Raw genomic sequence first — 17,432 nt, 5'->3', positions numbered from 1 at the left:
GGGCTCTTTGCCCCATAGGACCCTACTGAATTTTGTTCTCTGGGACAAAAATCATCAAGGAGGGCTGCGTGATGTTTGCCCAAAGTTTATTTTATAAGAAAAACTTTTTTGGTTAAAAAAAAGAAAGGAATAAAGGTATGAAAGGGACTGAGGCCTGGGAGCAGCATGGTAAGTCCAGCGGAGAAGAGGCCTGGTAGTGGACACTCCTAAACTTCTCTAAAGCCTGGGTACCTGCTTGAGGAGGGAAAGCAGGAACCTTGGGCAGGGGGAGGGTAGCCGTCCCCAGTGACTGATGAGCATTGTAACCTGGCCCAGGGTTCCCAGAGTACTGGGCAAGGGGCCCAAAAGCTCTACACCCAGTTGTGGGAATGCCTTTGCTGAGCCCCATCAAGGCCTCCAGGACCTCAGTGCAAGGGAAGAAGGAAAAAAGAGAAAAAAAGGTGGCAGAAAGAGAAAGACAGTATTGGTGTTTGGGAGTTCTGGGCAGCCCGTGTCACAGCCCATGTCTCAGCCCCTGCAAGCTGATGGTACTGAGCATGGGCCTGTGAAGCATGGGCCCCATCACATGGTGCTGACATAATCTGCGAAAGCCTGGGATGAGTCCCACGAGTCGCTAACCACGTGGCAAGTGGCCCGGAGCCGCCGAATGGCTTCCCTGGCTGTGACTGCATCCTGGTCCAGCCAGTTTTGGAAGAGGCGCAGGTGACCAAAGGCTCCACGGCCCCAGCGCTCCAGCCGCTTGGCGAACTCCAGAAGGCCATCTGGCTTGATGCAGTTGGAACTGGTAGGGGTGAGATGGATTAGACACCCAGGAAACAACTAATCCCTATGTCCCTGCTATATATCCCTGCAGCTCCATCCCTTGTCCCTTCCCCCCTCCCCATATACCTGATGTCCAGCTGACATAGAGAGGAGGATGAATCCTCTGAGAAAACATCTGCCAGGGCCAGCAGGCCAGCATTCCCTGGGGAGAAGGGGAGAAATGTCTATAACTGCCCAAGAACAGGGACCAAGGGTATCCCAACCCAGTTCTGGTGGGTAGAAGCCCAGCCTCCTGAAGCTCCAGCATACGACTGTATTCTAACCCCCGTGTTCCCAGTGGAGAGGCCTATGCCTTCATCCACTGAGTTTCTAAGTCAAAGGACTGGCTCCTTCCCCCTGTCCCTTCCCAGGGCCCTGCCCCCACCCAGGCGGTTCCCTGGCAGCCGGAGGCCCTTCAGTGTGGAGTTGCCCTTCATAGCAGCAACCATCTCAGGCAGAAATTGGGCCGGGCGCTTCTCAAACAGACGGCAGAAGGAGAAGGTAATCTCTGTCAAGAGAAATTAGAATAAATTCTGATGGCTAACATTAGGACTTGGTGCTGCCCCTCCTGCCCCAATTGGCCCTAGCAAGGGGTGTGAATGTTTTTATAGAAGCCCAGAAAGAGAAGGGAAATTTCTCCAAGACCCCAAGCAAGACTGGAACTAAATCGGATTCAAACAAGAGACAGCCCAGATATTCACTGTTGGGAGGTTTTCTACACGAACAGTTCTCCATTTAATTTTTTTCTCCTCTATCCACTGACTGTCCACTATGCAGGGGTGGGCATTAGGGGCAAGTCTATGAGGGGAGCCTGACCCAACATATTCATTCTTACCCACCACTATTATTTCTGCCAGCCACTGAAAGGTAAGAAAAACTTGAGTGAGGTACTGTAAAGGTGAGTAATTTCCCCATGTTCAGTATAGGAGGAACTGCAGGCTCTATAGCCATTGGACAGTTGAGGCTCTACGGCCGAGAACAGTGGCTGGCTCTTTCCAGTGAGGTAGTGGCAGGGCCACAGTGGGGACCCAGGAGTGCCCCAGGTTCTGGATGAAGAACTTACCATGAAGAGTCAGATTCTGTAGCAAAAAGAGCACCTCGCTCTGACAGTCAGCCAGATTCATGTCATGGAAGCTCAGCCTCTTCAGGGCTAGGTTGTACTCTGCATGGGGGTAGAGGCCATGGGCCTTAACTTTCCCAAAGAATGATACAAAGTCTACCCTTCCTTTACCATTCTAGCTGGGTCCTACCTTTGAGTGTCTGTAACACAAGCCCAAAATCTTGGGGAGAGGCAAAGGTGGCACTATCCAGGGACAGCTGCTGCAGAGAACCTGAGGCCTTCAGCACAGAGCAGAGCAGTGGGGCTGGTTGGGCTCCCCGTGGAAATCCCATCTCCAGCTGTTCCAGGCAGTTTTCTGGATATGGTAGGGAGAAAAGATTGTAGCTGGCCATCTCCCTTCTACTCCCATAACAGGTCCCATCCTGTTCTTTAGAGATTCACTAAAAAATTTCATTCATCTACTTGTCATTGAGTACACACTACACATTAGGTATTGTGCTAGGTTCTGGGAACAGAGCACTAAATGAGATTTAGTCCTTGCCCTTCTGGAGCTTTTAGTCCAGGAAGACTAGACTACTCAGGCAAGCAAATACGAGTATGCAGAGTGGTGACACAGGAAACATACAGGATCTAAGGGAATATAAAGAAGAGACTAATCTGCCATGGTCACTTCCTACTGGGCTAATAGTGGTCTGGACTCTCCAGGCCATGGTTATCTTTGAACAGGCTCTAAAGAGGGAATGGATTTCATTCCCTCTTTAAGGAATAAGTGGTGCCAGGCCTGGATTAGAGGTCTTTCCACCTTCCTCACACAAATGCACCTGCACATTTGTGTGGACACACACATACACACACACTGCTTCACCTGGTATCTCCTCATCTCCAATTATGTGGCTAGGGGGCCCTGCATTCCCTGGCACAGCAGGGTTGTCCCTCTGGCTGGGGTGATCAACACGGATAGAGAGGACCCGAAGTAGGGGCAGGGCTCGCACAATGGCACGTGTCAGCTCCAGGATGGGCAGTGGTGAGAACAGATCACTGAGATGCAGGGCACGGAGGCGGCATCCAGCCTGGCCTGACAGGGCCCGCAGACTGTCCAGCAGGCGGAAGATGTTAGAGCCCAGGCCTATGGCAGGAAAGAAGTTAGGTCAGTCATGTGGGAGTGTCAGCAGGAGTAACATTCAGAGACAACTCCAGATATTTCTGTTGATAACTACCAAATCTCTTGAGCTTTGGATCAGGTTATTTAAAATCATTTGTCTCAACTATTCATTCATTGTCTTGCTTTTTCCTCAGGTAACCAGCAAACTGATGTCTACTGTACTGGGCCATGCCCTCAAGCATCAGTGAGGGCAGTCACAATACAAGATAGGACATGGGGAGTGGGGCGGGGAATCTTGTGCTGCCAGCTGAATGATAGGGCCAGGCCCAGAGGGCAGCAGCAGACTCTGGACTTTTCTTATAGGTCACATGGAACATCTGAAGTCTAAGCAGGGGAGTGACAATGACCCAGTAGGGAATACTTTAAAGGGGTGGGAATAGAGCAAAAAATGATAACCACATCCTACAAAAAGGAGCAGGATCCAGAAGGGTTAGAGCAGAGGCTTAATGCCACAAAGCCAACATTATCTCCCCCTGGACTGAGCAGGTTCCTGTGGATTCATTCCTCCTGTTACACCTCACCCAGCACCTAGTAAATACAGTTTTTGCTAGACAGTGATGAGCAGCAGATCTTATTCCTGCCTGTGTAGCCTGATGAACAACAAAAATGTGTGAGGGGAGCTGGGGAAGTGTAGGGTATTGTGGAAGCACAAAGGATGGGTACTTGGTACCCACACCAGCTTCTATCAGTAAAAACTTCCCAGTTGAGCCCTAAAGAACATGAAGGAGACAGGCTAAACTGAGGGAGAGGAGTGACCAGCAGGGAGAACTCAGCATATATAAAGGCCTGAAGGAAGAAGAATGGCAGGTTCCAAGAACTGAAAAATACTCAATGTGACTGGTGTGTAAAGTACGGGGGGGGGGGGGGGGGTTCAAAAGGCCCCTACAAAAGAAAGAGGGGGGGGGAAAACGAATGACCTGTAAGAAAAAAATGGTGGAAGGAAAAAATTATAGGGGTTTTTTAAAAAGAATTGGCCTTTTTAGTAAAAAAAAAAAAAAAAAAATGCTTGGCTACAGAGTAGACAGTGAATTGTATGGTGAGTACGGAGTCAGGAGGAACTGTTGAATCCAGGTGAGAAGTAATGGTAGCTTGAATTAAGATGTGGAGATAAGTGGATTTGAGAGTTCTTAAAGACAGATGTGGTGCAAAAGAACCCAGCTGTCTTCTGGGCAGCTGAGGGCTGTGAGGTCACTGAAAGAACAGGAGGAGGAGCAGCATGGAGGGGAGAAGATGCATTCAGGTTGGGGAGTCTGTGATTTATGAAATGATATCTAGTAGTCACCTGGCTAAAATGGTTCTGGAGTTGAGGAGAAAGATCTGGACTGGATCAGTGTCATAGACTGGGGAGTCTTCAGCATAGTTGGCTTTTGAAACCAAGGGAATGGACAAAATCATCCAGGAAGTATGTGTAAAATGGCAGAGCTCTGAGGAACTCTGAACATTGATAACAAATAATGTCCAGAAAGGGAGAAGAAAAAAAATATTGAGGTAGTGGAAATGAGAGTATTTCATGAAGGCTGTTTCATAGCAGCAAATGCCACCAAGAATTAATGTAAGAGAAGGACTGAAAAGTATGTATTGGACTTAGCAACAAGGAGGATCTTGGAGAAGGAAGGCAGCATTAAGTAGTGGTTCAAAACCTTGGGATTCTGGAATCAGGTCGCCTGGGTCTGAATCCTGGCTCTACAGTTTACTCGTGAGGTTATCCTGGGCAACCCACTTGACCTCATAGGGTTGTTGTAAGGATTCAATTAATAGAATACTTAAATTGTGCCAGACACATACTAAGCAGTATATAAAAGTTAGTTCTTATTACTAAGGCATTTGAGAAACAAGCTTTCCTAAGAAGGCAAGAGGGTATGGATCCAGAGCACAGGTAAAAGAGTTAGCCTTAGTTAGGATAGCCATCACTCCCCCTGTGAAAGAGGAAAGGATGAGTGTAGATGTAGAATTCTAGGTTGGTTAGCAATAAGCTGAAGTTCATGTGTGATGGCTTCTATTTTCTCTGAAGTAGGAGGTGAAGTCATCTGCTGAGAAAGGAAAAGGGGGTAACATTTGGAAGTAGTAGGAATGGGAGCTAATGTTGCAAACATAGGATTCATATAAGATTGATGATTGAATGTATAGTAGCACCAATCTACACAGTTGTGTGATTTTTCTCCATTACGTGCTCAGCAAGCTAGGTAGATTGGTAGATTTACCCAGAGTTGAAGTTTGGCTAGCTGGGCACAGCCAGGTGGGTAAGAACTGAGGACTGCTTCACAGGCTGCTGGTCTGATAAAAGCGTGTTCTATATCTTCTTGTCTGTACCGCTGCTTTGACAGGACTGGGAGGACGACCCAACCTTAGCCCTGGCTGGGCCTTGCATACACGAAACTTCTCCCACCTGCCTGTGGATTGCGTACCATAGCTAAAATGTACCCATTCTTCAGGTCCTCGCTGCCTCTCAGGAACCCCTGCTTACAGCTCTAAATCAGGCCTACAGACCTCATGTTCTTCCCCAACAGTGAAAGTCTGCCCCTATTTCATGTGTGTGCTTTCTGTCCCACTGTGAAGCAGGCAGGGCCTCATCTGCAGCTTCTTGATCATATTCCCTATTCCCCTCCACAGGATTGGGCACACAGCTGGTGCCGCTGTGAGACCCATCCCTGCCCCTGCTGGGCACTCACCATTATAGGAGAGTGTGAGGCTCTCCAGAGACACCCAGGAGCTCAGCAGGTGGCACAGTGTCAGAGCCGCCTCCGTGGAGAGCGGAACTGTGAATAGCTCCAAGGTGGAAATGCTGCGGAATCGCTGGGAGGCCTCCAGTGCTGGAAGCCCCAGGCAGCTGGGATCTGATCCATCCAAAGCTCCACACGCCACTTCCCCGATCTCCATCTCTTCCCCATCCTCTTTCTCACCAGCCACAATGAAAACAAAGTCATACAGGTCTTCAGACTCTGCACCAGACCCCTGACGGGTGCGAGGACCCTTCTTCCCTGCAGCTCGCTTAAAACGCTTTAGGGGCTTAGGCTGTGGGGCTGAGCTAGCTGGAGCCCGTTTGGATGAGGATGTGGAAGAGGAGGCAGAGGAGGTGGTGGCTGGAGCAGAGGGTGGCCGCTTGGTGCCAGGAGCCTCGTGGGAGGTTGCTGGAGGGTGCAGATCCCTCTTAGGGTCTGTCCCACCTGCTGTCAGGCTCTCCTGTGTGCTCCGGCGTGTTACTCGGGTGGCAGGTGCAGCTCTGGCTGTCTGCTTGGCTTCGCTCTTCCGCCGAGAGGCCATCAGGGCTGCAGCACATCGCTCAGCAGCATCCCTGCGAGGCCGGCGTGAGCCCAGCAGGAGGGACCCTTCATCTCGGGATGGGGCCCGGCCTCGGGAGGCCTCTCCACAGAGGCGGCAAGGTGGGCCACCAGGGCCTGGCTGCCAGAAGCCAGCACTCATGGTGAGGATAAGGATGAAAAGGGCTGACTCAGGCACAGGCCAGGAGTACAGCGACACCTGGCTGACAGCCCCATGGTGAATAAGCTGATGCAGCAGCTGCCGAAGTGACTGCTGAGCAGCCACATCAGAGAACAGCAGGTGGCGGAACTTGAGGGTGTGCAGGGAACTGGCCAGGGTCTCCAGAACCCTGCGGTTGGGCTCAGCCACCAGCTCAGTTGCACCCTGCAGCATATTGCAGATGGTGAGCTGCCGGACATGGCGGGAGCTATGCAGAAGTGGTGAGAAGCGCTGGTCACAGAGACGCCTATCAGAAGATACATCAATGGTCCCACGTAGAACATGGGAAAAAAAGGCCTCCATAAACTTGGCTCGCCAACAGGTCACACTCTGAAAGCAGAGAACATGCCAGACAGCTGTGATACTAAGAGGGTACCCGCTGAACCATGATCATCATCCCGGGTTCCTCCCTTCCAATAGCTATTTGCTGAGCCAGGCAACATTCTAAATAATTTACACAAATTCATTTAATCTTCACATCTTTGAGGTATGTGTTACTATTAGCCCCATTTTACAGGTAGGAAAAAAGGCACAAAGGTTGTTACTGCCTGTGGTTACACAGGTAAGTGGCAGAATCAAGATTGAACCCGGGAAATTTGGTTCCAGAGATTATTTTGCTATAGTGCCTGCCATTCAAGTGAAACAATCCTGTAACTTCTTCCACATCTGTTTCTAGAACCTGATCCCAACTTTCCATTCTTATCATTACCACCTTTGTTCAGACCCTTATCACCTTACACCTGACCACTTCATTAGCTTCCTGAATGCTCCCCCATCTCCTTTTCCCCTTCCCAAACTTTTGTGCAAGTCCACTGGATTCATCTTTGTAAAACATGTCTGATTACATTCTGCTTTAAACCCCCCCCCCCCCCCCCCGCCCCGAGTCTATCCACTGCTGAGGGCTAATCTGAAGTTCCTCAGCCTGGCAGGGAAAGCCCTGTACAATATGGCCTCTGTCTATCTGAGAAGCTTTCTGTCTCACATCTTGCTCACATGAATGCTTTGCTCTGGCCAAATTGATCACCTTACTGACCCAAACCTGCCTTCTTATGCCCTCTCCTACATCTGCCAGAAATGCTCTTCATTGCTGGCTTCCTGAGAGGACCTACTAACATTTTACTCTTGTTGAGGCTGTTCATCTGTGTCTCTCTGTATGACCCCTTCTACTCCTCTCCCTGCCTCTTGTGGGACTCCTCTGCTACTCTGATTATTCAGGTCTTAAACATTGGTAGACCTGTCTCATGGTGTTGAGTCTCTTCGCTGTGTACATGTTTTACCCAACCAGATTAGAAATTCCTGGAGATCAGGGTCCAAATCTTAGATCGGTTTTCTCCAGGGCAGTAGTTATTGACTTTGATGCATATGAGACTTCATCAGACTATTCCGGTACATTTAGAAGAACTCTGAATGCAAGTATTTCTCAGCCTTTGGTACATACCAGAATTGACTGTGGAGCTTTTCTTTTTTGAAAATTCGTATGCCAGGTATCCAGACCTGGGAATTCTCTTATGTTACATCTGCAGTAAGGCCCATGCATTTTTGTTTTTTAAACCTCCCCCAGATGATTCTGATATATATAGGTTTGCAATTACTGCCCCCACCCCCACCACAAGAGGACACACAGACTTCCTTAAGTCCCCATTCTCTCCTCAGGTACAGAAGTCTGCTGACTTTGATACAGGTGTCATCTCTGCCACTATACTCAACCTCTTGAACCTCTTTCTTCATCTATAAAATGTGGATAATATCACTTGCTTCACAGGTTTGTTGTGAAGATCAAATGAGATCATGCAAGTGAAAGCACTTCATAAACTGTAAAATACAAAATGTTATTGCTGTTACTGCTAATGGTAATAATTAGTCTGGATGGGCAATGTGAGATGGACTTGATGGACCAGAGCCTGTTAAGCAGGGTGCTTATTCAGCCTGAAGCAAAAGATAGTGGGGGGCTGAGGTTCCTCAAGACTAAGGGACACTTCTCTTTGGTACTTACCCTACCTCTATGCATTCCCTCATACCAGAGTGACCCTCAATTTATATCTGAGGTTCTTGGCAGGAGTTGGACCCCTATGGTTCTCAGCAAAAGTGTCATTCCTTTGCCCTGGCTATTCCCCATGACACTGCCTGCTGTGGTAATAATTAGGAATGACTTCATGTTTGAGCTAACCGCATGGTAGCAACAAGAGGGAAGGACCTCTCTCACCAGCAACAGTGGGGGGGCATTGGGGGACCAGGAAAAAATACCTGGCAACCAAATCTCCACTCAGCCTCGAGTAGAAGCAGAGAGGGTATTCCTGAATCCTACCTCACTCTAACACCTTCCTACACATTTGCTGGCCCATGCTCACAGCCTTGGAAAACACTTGCAGGTAACCTAGCAAGGCTTTAACTTCACAAATGAGACATTCTAGGCCTAAAATATGGACAAAGATGTGAACTAAGATGTTATGGCTACTTCTGACCATAAGGCATGTGGAATATGTAGTTTAGATAACTATTAGTGTTGTTTTTCACACATTTTATTGTTTGATGAAGACAGTAGAAGAGAATATTTGAAACTGGAACACCCCAGACATGTGATAACTGCAGTGAGAACAGCATGACACAGTGATTAGGAGCATGAGTCCAGAGCCACATTGCCTCAACTTGAATCCTGAGTCTGCCATTCACTAACTATAACCTCAGACAAGCTGCTTCACCTCTTTCTGCCTCAGTTTCGTCATCTGTAAAGTGAGAAAATAACCTACCTACATCAGACAGTTTTAAGGATTAAATGAGTATCTGAAGTTAATTACGACAACTATTTCAATTATGAGCAGACAGTAGTTCACTGCAGTTTATTCCATCACCACCTTTTAGAAGAATCTCTGCTAAAACTTCAAAGCTAAGAAATAGCTAAGAGATCTAGCTCAAGCCACTCATTTTGTGTGCTTGTACACTATCGCTCAGGGAATGTAAAGTGATTTAAACACATTCTTTTGGGCAAGAGTAGGGGAAATGAGGCACCACCAAAGAGGTGAAATGACACTTGCCTACCAACACAGTCCTTGGCCCATCCACAGCCTGGTGGCTCAGGCACTAGTTGGGGAGGAAGTGGGTATACAAACGAGGGAAGGCTAAATATTTTCTTGTACTACACAGAGCCAGCAAATGTTCATAAACCATTGTCCACTATTTTTCTGATAACAGAAATGTTTGTGGAAAATCTATAAACCCATTCTTTCGAGTGTATATGTAAATGTGAATAGCTATCGATAATTGTTTTTATAACTTTGAGACAATTCTGAATAGTTTCAAATGCTGGGCTTTTAAAACATTATGCCACTGTGTCATTACCTTTTTACCACCATGTATCTAAATGTTTTCAGAATATGGCTTTATTAATATTTTGAAAATATGAATATACTATAATCAATTCCTGCATATTGAATAAATTGTTTCTAGCTTTTTGATATTAAGTTGCTGTAATGAACATCTTGAAATAAATCTTCATGAGTATTTCCATTTTTATATACTATAAATTCTAAGAAATAGAATTTCTAGCCAAATAATATATATTTTATATATATAAATAAGTATATATTATATATTTTTATACTATATATTACATGTACTTATTTTTATATAAGTATATTATATATATGCTTATTTAAGAGTTATATACTTTCTCATTTATTTTTGAGATTCAATATATTTTATTGGAGATTTTTATATATTTTGTCCCAATCTTTACTTATTCTATTGGGATAGTTTGTCTTATTCCCGCTATCCTCTTGTTTTACAAATATTGTTGCAACATTCTTAGTTTATGTACCTTTTAAATTGTGTTGGCATTTTATATCGCCAAATATGTCCATGCTTTTTTGATTCTGCCCATTTAATAATTAACACTCTCCATCTTGAGATTAGATAACCAGTCACCTTTATTCTTTTTTTAGTTTTGTGCTTTGACTTTTTACAATTTAATCTTTAATCCATATAGAAATTGAGTATATTGTAAAATGAGGCTCTAACTTTATTTTTTCCAAATAGTTAACCACTAACCAGAGATTCATTTATTGAATAATCCTTCATTCCGCATTGCTTTGTCTCCAAAATATCTATTTTATTCTACAGATCTCTTAATATACATACACTAGTACTACACAGTTTGAAATCCTATTTCTTTATAAGCAATCAGGGGCTATCTCTATCTTGTTCACTACTGTATCCCTAGAACCTAGCACAGTGCCTGGAATTGAGCAGGCACTCATAAGTGTTTCTGAATTATGAAGTTAAGGTTACTGTCATGTAAAACTGGGAAGCAGAAGAAGGTACCCTTTGGAATGACCTCTGTCTAGGGGACTGTTAGGCTACCAAGCCTGGGGCTTCCTTAATGTTCTGAAATGCTCTGAGACAAGAAAAGATAACAAACTACCAGGAAGCCTGAGATAATATTGGAGAAAAAAAGCTTACTCTAAGTGAAAGATGTTACGATCTCTATCATCTGCTAGTCAACCATACTGTGTGGGAAACACTGGGACAAAGTGAATCCCATGCATCTTTAAGTTTCAGGAAACTTAGTATTTTCTAATCTTGCATCCACTTTTCTTCCTCATACGGCCTAATTCCTGTACAGCCTGAGGACTTTCTTGGGCCTTAGCATTATTGCACTGAACTTCAGGAGTTGTGTCCAGATCTAGAAGTAGGAAAGCTGAAGGATATGGAGCTGAATGTTACTGAACCCAGTACATCCCCCAAAAATTAAATCTCCTGATAAGAACTTGTTTTCTTATCATTTGGCTTCATCCACCATTTAAAGCTCAGTTCAAATACTACTTCCCAGGAAAGACTGTCATGCTCCCTTCTCCCTCAACCTCTTTGCTACTGTCACACCACTTATCCCACCATGCACAATGTATTTGTTTGCAGGTTTCCCTGCTAAATGTGAGAGATTAGTGTCTCTGCTTCCAATAGCTAACATAAGACCTGGTGTGTGGTAAGTTTAGTAAATGTTTATTGAACTCAATCTGTTCTGTCCCATAGTTATGGAGCAGCAGAAGAAATTCTGCTTAAATAAGAGCAAGTTATACCTGAACCAATGAATAACAGAATCTCAGGGCTAAAAGGAGCCCTAGAGTCATCTTCTAACCTCTCAAAATGCTGGATTTCTTTTACAATACCCTTGTGTCAGGTAGTTATCTAGACTCTATCTGAACACTTAGAGATGGGAAGCTTCTTAGCTCTGGCATTAGCTTGTTTCATCACCAATAAGCTAAGAGTTTAAAAATTCTACATTCAGTTTAGCAGAAATTTATTCTCCTTTAGCTTCTACCAGAACAAGTCTATTATCCCTCTTTTATGTGAGAGTCATTCAAATATTTCAAGATAGTTCATGTTCCCCAGATCTTCTCTTTTTTCAGGAAAAACATCTCCAGTCTTCCAAATGTGACTCACGTGATGTGGCCTTGACTTCTTTCTCCATACTCCAGGGGTAGCCTGACCACTGCAGAGCCAGGCAGGTCTATCATCCCCCTTGTCCTTCAGCTTATATTATAGTTACATTGATTCACACAGCTCAGAGGAGAGTCATTATATGAGTAGCTTTAGCACACTGTTGACTAAACCCCCTTAATCTTTTTCATACAAGTTGCTGCTAAGCCAGACCCCTCCACCTCCTACCCTAAGGTCATGCAATTGGAATTTTTTAGACTCAAGTGAAAATTGGTTTATTCTGTTAAATTTCATCTTGTCAAGTTTGACCACTGCTCCAGCCCTTTCAAGACCTCTATGAATCTGGGTTCTGCCATCCATTGTGATCACTACCTTTCCCTGTTTTGTGTTACCTGCAAACACAGTGAGCAATCAAGTCAGTGACAAATGTCAAATGGAAAGAAACTTGTGACAAGCCATCAGAGCCAAGAACCCTGTGACAAGCCATTTCCTCCCAAATTCACTCCATCGCTGTCCCTGCACTTTACCAGTACCCAGCTTGTGTTTATAAGCTATTCCTGCTTTCACTGTGCAAAGTCAGGCCAGAGTTCTACCTGGTGCCTTAACTTACTTCCAAACTGGAAGGCCTTGTCTTCATCAGCTCATCCCATAGTCGGCGCCAGATGGCCTGAGTGGAGAGGCCTGTGGGGAGAAATATCACATTTACTTGGCTGCTCTTTGGCCACCATGGGTGAGGTACATCAGCTTTTAATGTTGTCCTTCTCTGGGTTCACAGGAGCAATATGGCAGACTAGTAAAGAGCACTGGCTCTAAAGACAGACTGCCTGGGTTTAAATATCAGCAAACCACACTCTAGCTGTGTAACCTTGGGCAAGTTTACCTAATCTTTTTGTACCTCAGTTTCCTTATCAGTAAAATGTAGTTAATAATAGCTATTTCATAGAGTTGTTGAAAAGATTAAATGAGTTTCTCCAGGTAAAGTGCCTACGACAGTGCTTGGCATATCTGGATTAGTTAGATGAATGTTAGCTGTTAACAGATCTGTCCAGTGAGGGGTTTGGAAGACAGCACGGTAAAACAGAAAAATGAAGATTCAGAAGATCTGGGTTTCAGTATGTCTTAGCTATTAATTGTGGTGTGCCTGTGGTTTTACTTTTATTAGTATAACTGGGATCATTTACTTGCTTTGTGTTTCACTGGACAATCTGAGGAATCACATAAGAAAGTAGGTGTGAGGGTACTTTTTGAAAAGCATGAAGTTCTATGCAGGTATCAGGTGTAATATTTACCTGAAGAACATCATTGTAAGCAAGGCACCATCACTGACTGAGAAAGAGAGAGAAAGACACTTACCTTTCTTGAGGGCAGTTTCCTCAATCCTCTCCAAGTAATATATATTGAGCAGAGGTAAGATGCTTTGAAGTATTGGGCCTGGGAGGGCTACAAAAACCAAAACACAAAATTTACTTTTTTCTCCCAGGGTTCCAAGCATTATTTATCCTACTGGAAAGGAAAACAGAAGAGCAGACTTCTCATTTGGCAAATGGAACCTGTAGAAACTAACCTAAGTCTAATTCAAACTCTAGTCTACTTATCTTCAGCCACTTAGTTGGCAGCTGGAATTTCAGGGGCATGCACATCTTCAAGGATGAGATAATAAAGCAAGCAGATATGTTCATTTAGGAGCTCCTCAGTTCACTTTTGCCTAGCATAATGAACTACTCTGCATTTAAAAGGTCCTATTGGATAGTGTGATAAAAACATCCATCATAATCTGGGCCCTACTAACTTCTCCAGCTCCCTGCTTTGCCTCCTCTATTTCAGCCACACTAAACTACTTTTTTCATTTACCTAACACGTTACACTGCTTTCTGCCTCTGTGCCTTTGTCGTGCTGCTCTCTACCAGGAATGTCCTTGCCATTTTCAGCATATCAACTACTCATCTTTCAAGTATCATGTGCCCTTTATTAAGCCTTTTCTGAATTCCCTTCCCACTCTTCCAGGCTGGTGACTCCCATTCTTTGGGCCCCTACTGTATCCTGAACTAGTACTTTCCTATGAACAATAGAAATAATTAGGCCCTAACTCTAAATTCAACATATCATAAAAACAAAACTTGTTCTTGCTGATGTCTAGATTTGAGAGGCTTTATAGTATTGACTAAATGGTTTAGTCTCTAGAGTTGGACAAAACTGGGTGAAATTCTGATTCTATTACTTAATTATGAATCCTTGGGCAAATTAACATCTTTAAGACTCGGTTTCCTCAATCTTAAAATGGAGGTAGTAGTAACTCCCTCATAATATTGTTATAAAAATTAAAGAAAATCATGCTTGTAATCTTTTTAAGACCATGTCTGGCCATAATCAGCTCACTAAATGTTGTTTATTATTATTATCTGTCAATAGCCTCTCTGTCCTGCCAAGAACAAGTCTTAGATCTTATAGTATACCATATCTAAGGAAAATCTTTCAAAACTTCTATTCTAGGATCTCCCTTTATCTTTACTTGTAGAATAATTGAATCTTGATGTCCAAGAGTTTAGTATAATTCTTTGTACATAGTACTCAATGTACCTGCTGAATGAAAGTATTAATTCCCTAAGCTATTACATTAATGTAGGCCCCTACTGCATTCAAGATAAAGTCCAAGCTCCACATCCTGGCATTCAAGGTATAACATACCTATTCTACTTGTCTCTTCACTGTATCCTTTCCTGCTGCCTCTACTCACTTTACCCTTCTCTCTCCCTACACAAAGCAACCCTAGTCCACTGCCTCCAGGAAGCCTTTCTTGGCTGTTAGCCCACATTGAGACCTTCCTCCAAAAGAGCACTTCTTAGCAGGCCTCTTACTTGGCTCTCCTAAGAGGCCTAACTTGATTCAGCTTTTTCTCTGTGACTGTTTACCTGGTCTAGGCCCATAGGAGCTCTTTCTCCTCTGTTCCACCAATCTGCTCTGTTTAGCCATCCCCTCTCACAGCCACTGGGGATTCTCATCCTCTATTATCCACAAACCCCCTCTTCCTTTCTCCATTCCTCTTAAGCCAGGCTCTTCCTTGCTTCCTTCCAGCCTACACCTTTAATGCTTCCTCTTCCCAACTCCAGGCCTCCACACCCAGTCCTCTTCCCTCCTAGCCAAGTTTAGCATCCTAGAAGCTCCAGGCTAATACAGCCAAGCTTCTCTGCCTTCTTCCACATTTTTCTGAGGACTTTTCTGAGCACCCTGCCCAGTTCCACTGAGACTTCTCCTGTTTCCCATGGGTCAGCCTGACCCTTCTTTCAGCTGTTGGCACAGGGCCTCCACAATCCCCCCCCCCCCCCCCCCCAGCTTGAGGACTTCTAACAGTCTTCCCCACTGCAGGAAGACACTTGGGCCTCTTCAGGATCAGTGCCCCACCCCCACCTCACCAAGGGCCTGCTCCCATCCCTGGGCCTTCTTTAACCAGTCTCCACAGCTCTGGGGCTTATTCTTGGAGGCCCAACCCCCCAAACTCTAGGGCCTTTTCTTCACAGCCACCTCCTCAGTGTGCAGCCCCCCAGACCCCCAATCCCAGGACCTCAAGCCCTCACTCCTGACCTTACCAGGGCCTTCCTCCTGGCAAAGACACTACCACCACTTCCGAGGCCTTCTCCAGAACCCCACCCCCTCACCCCCTCAAGGCCCGAGGCCTTCTCTCCTGCCACTCCCTCCCCCTTTCCTGGGCCCTAGGCCTGGCCTGCATCTCCTCACCCAGCTTCAGCCCTGGCCTCTGGACCCCACCCCCTCACACCACCAGTCTGTCAGGCCCAAGGCCTCCCTCATCCCCCGTGCGGGCAGGCCTACCCCCCAGAGCCTTCACTCTCCTCTCTTTCACTCTCACCATCAGTGTTCACAAGGCCGACCCGAGTTGTTCTCATCAGCTGCCCGTCTGGGTCCAGCGGCGCCCACTCCAAAGCCCGGCCTCTGCGTGCCCATCGGCTGCGGGCCTCCTCTCCGGCGCTACCTGGCCCGCGCCGGCCCGCCCTAATCCCAGGCCCACCGGCCCCTCGGCCCAGCGCCGCGGGCCCGCCTTTGCCGCTCAGCCCGGGCGCCCTCAGCCCAGGCCGGGCCATCGGTCCGCGGCAGCTTTCAGGCCCGGGGCCTCTTTTCGCTCGCACTCAGCCCAGGGCCTCCCAGCGGCGACGCGCCCCCTCCCAGCCGGGATCCCGGGGCCGTCGCCCCGCCTGGGGCCTCGCTGGCCCTTCCCGCCTGTCCGTCATTCGAGCCTCCCTCGATTGCTGACCCGCTCCGGCCTCCCTTCACCCGCTCCGGGCCCTTCCTCCGCTCAGGCCAATCCGAGTGGCCTCCGGCGCTCCCTGCCCTGCCCGTCAGTCCCGCGCTCAAGCAATTTGGCACCCGAGGCCCCGGTCGTCAGTGCGCTCCCTTCAACTCTGGGTCGTCGGACAGGCCTCGGCGCCCCCGGCCCTTCGGCCTCTCCCCCCAGCCCCTGGCTCTCCAATCCACTGGGCTGCCTTTGCCCATCAGCCTGGCCTCCGGAGTCCCGGCACCCGCGGTCTGTCAAGCAGACACGGGAGGCCCCGCGCGTCAGTCAGGTTAGGTGGCCCCGGGCCTGGCCTCCTTGCCTTAGGCCGGGCCTCCCAACCTCGGCCCCCGCCCCCAAGCAGCGGGGCCATCCCTGCCCGTCGGTTCGACATCCGACACTCCCCAGCCCGGCCCGACCCGAGCGTCAGTTCGGTGCTCACGGCCGGCCCGTCATTGCAGCCTCTGTCTCCCGGGCCCTGCCTGTTTGGCCCCAGACCGGGCCTCCTGGCCTCGCCCCCCGCGCCCCCCAGCCAGGCCGCGGTGCGCGTCCACCTGCCGATTTGGTCCCCGCCTTTACTCTGTCCAGCCCGGTCAGGCACGGAATTCATGTTCCGACCCGACGGTGTGGCTTCCAGTGCCCCGGGCTGGGCCTTGCCCCAGGCCTCCCGGCCTCGCCCCCCGCGCCCCCCGGCCGCTGGGCCGCCTCCGCTCGTTGCCAGAGGTAGCCCCTCACCCCGCGACTTACCCCACACCCCGCTCTCCAGAACCCCCATATGGGCGCTCACCGCCCGCCCGCACAGCTCGAACAGGGCGGGGGGAGCGCTGGGGCCCGAGGCCGAGCTCTTCGCTGGCGCCGCCTCCCGGGACGTGGCCTCCATGGTCGTTGCCGCCGCTACCTCACAGAACCAGCAACTCCGGGCGCGCCAGGCCTCGGGCGCCGCCATCTTGGGGAGGTGCGCGAGCCCGAGAGTGGCACCCGCGGACCGCCATCTTGAAAAGGTCGGCAGTTAGGACGGTTTCATCAGCGATGTGGGGAAGACTGGGAACTGCGCTAAAGGAATAACGGATAAATCCGCATTCTTCCCAAGTCTCTTAGAAGCCAATATTTTAAATAAATCCGTAGATCGATGTAGTCGGCACTGGCACGATTAAGGGGACATTACTTAGCAAATCCTCCTCAGGTGCAAATACCAGTTCCCCCTATCCCCTGCGTTT

The 17,432-nt window shown here is 47.7% G+C and overlaps 1 protein-coding gene across 2 annotated transcripts; it reads right to left on the bottom strand.

Annotated features, from left to right (window-relative positions):
- Window positions 1-55: 55 nt before the first annotated feature.
- Window positions 56-17,426, bottom strand: LRRC41 (leucine rich repeat containing 41). 2 transcript variants are annotated; one of them, XM_032429840.1, is made up of 10 exons: window positions 15,796-16,684; window positions 13,287-13,373; window positions 12,544-12,614; window positions 5,693-6,830; window positions 2,727-2,987; window positions 2,052-2,216; window positions 1,865-1,963; window positions 1,187-1,309; window positions 889-964; window positions 56-781 (listed from the first exon to the last, which is right to left on the bottom strand). In XM_032429840.1, exons 1-10 carry the CDS (start codon window positions 16,025-16,027, stop codon window positions 562-564), a joined length of 2,472 nt encoding a protein of 823 aa, XP_032285731.1. In that variant the 5' UTR covers window positions 16,028-16,684; the 3' UTR covers window positions 56-561. The 2 variants fall into 2 exon arrangements, with proteins under 2 accessions (XP_032285731.1, XP_032285740.1); XM_032429849.1 differs by lacking the exon at window positions 15,796-16,684 and adding an exon at window positions 16,963-17,426 and having other exon boundaries at window positions 57-781.
- Between the last annotated feature and the right edge of the window lie 6 nt (window positions 17,427-17,432).

This window comes from Phoca vitulina, unplaced genomic scaffold (genome assembly GCF_004348235.1).
Source record: "Phoca vitulina isolate PV1807 unplaced genomic scaffold, GSC_HSeal_1.0 scaffold2, whole genome shotgun sequence".
In the NCBI taxonomy this organism is placed as follows: domain Eukaryota; kingdom Metazoa; phylum Chordata; class Mammalia; order Carnivora; family Phocidae; genus Phoca; species Phoca vitulina.
The sequence above is the reverse complement of the archived record's forward strand: the minus strand, read 5'-3'. Positions and strand labels throughout refer to the sequence as shown.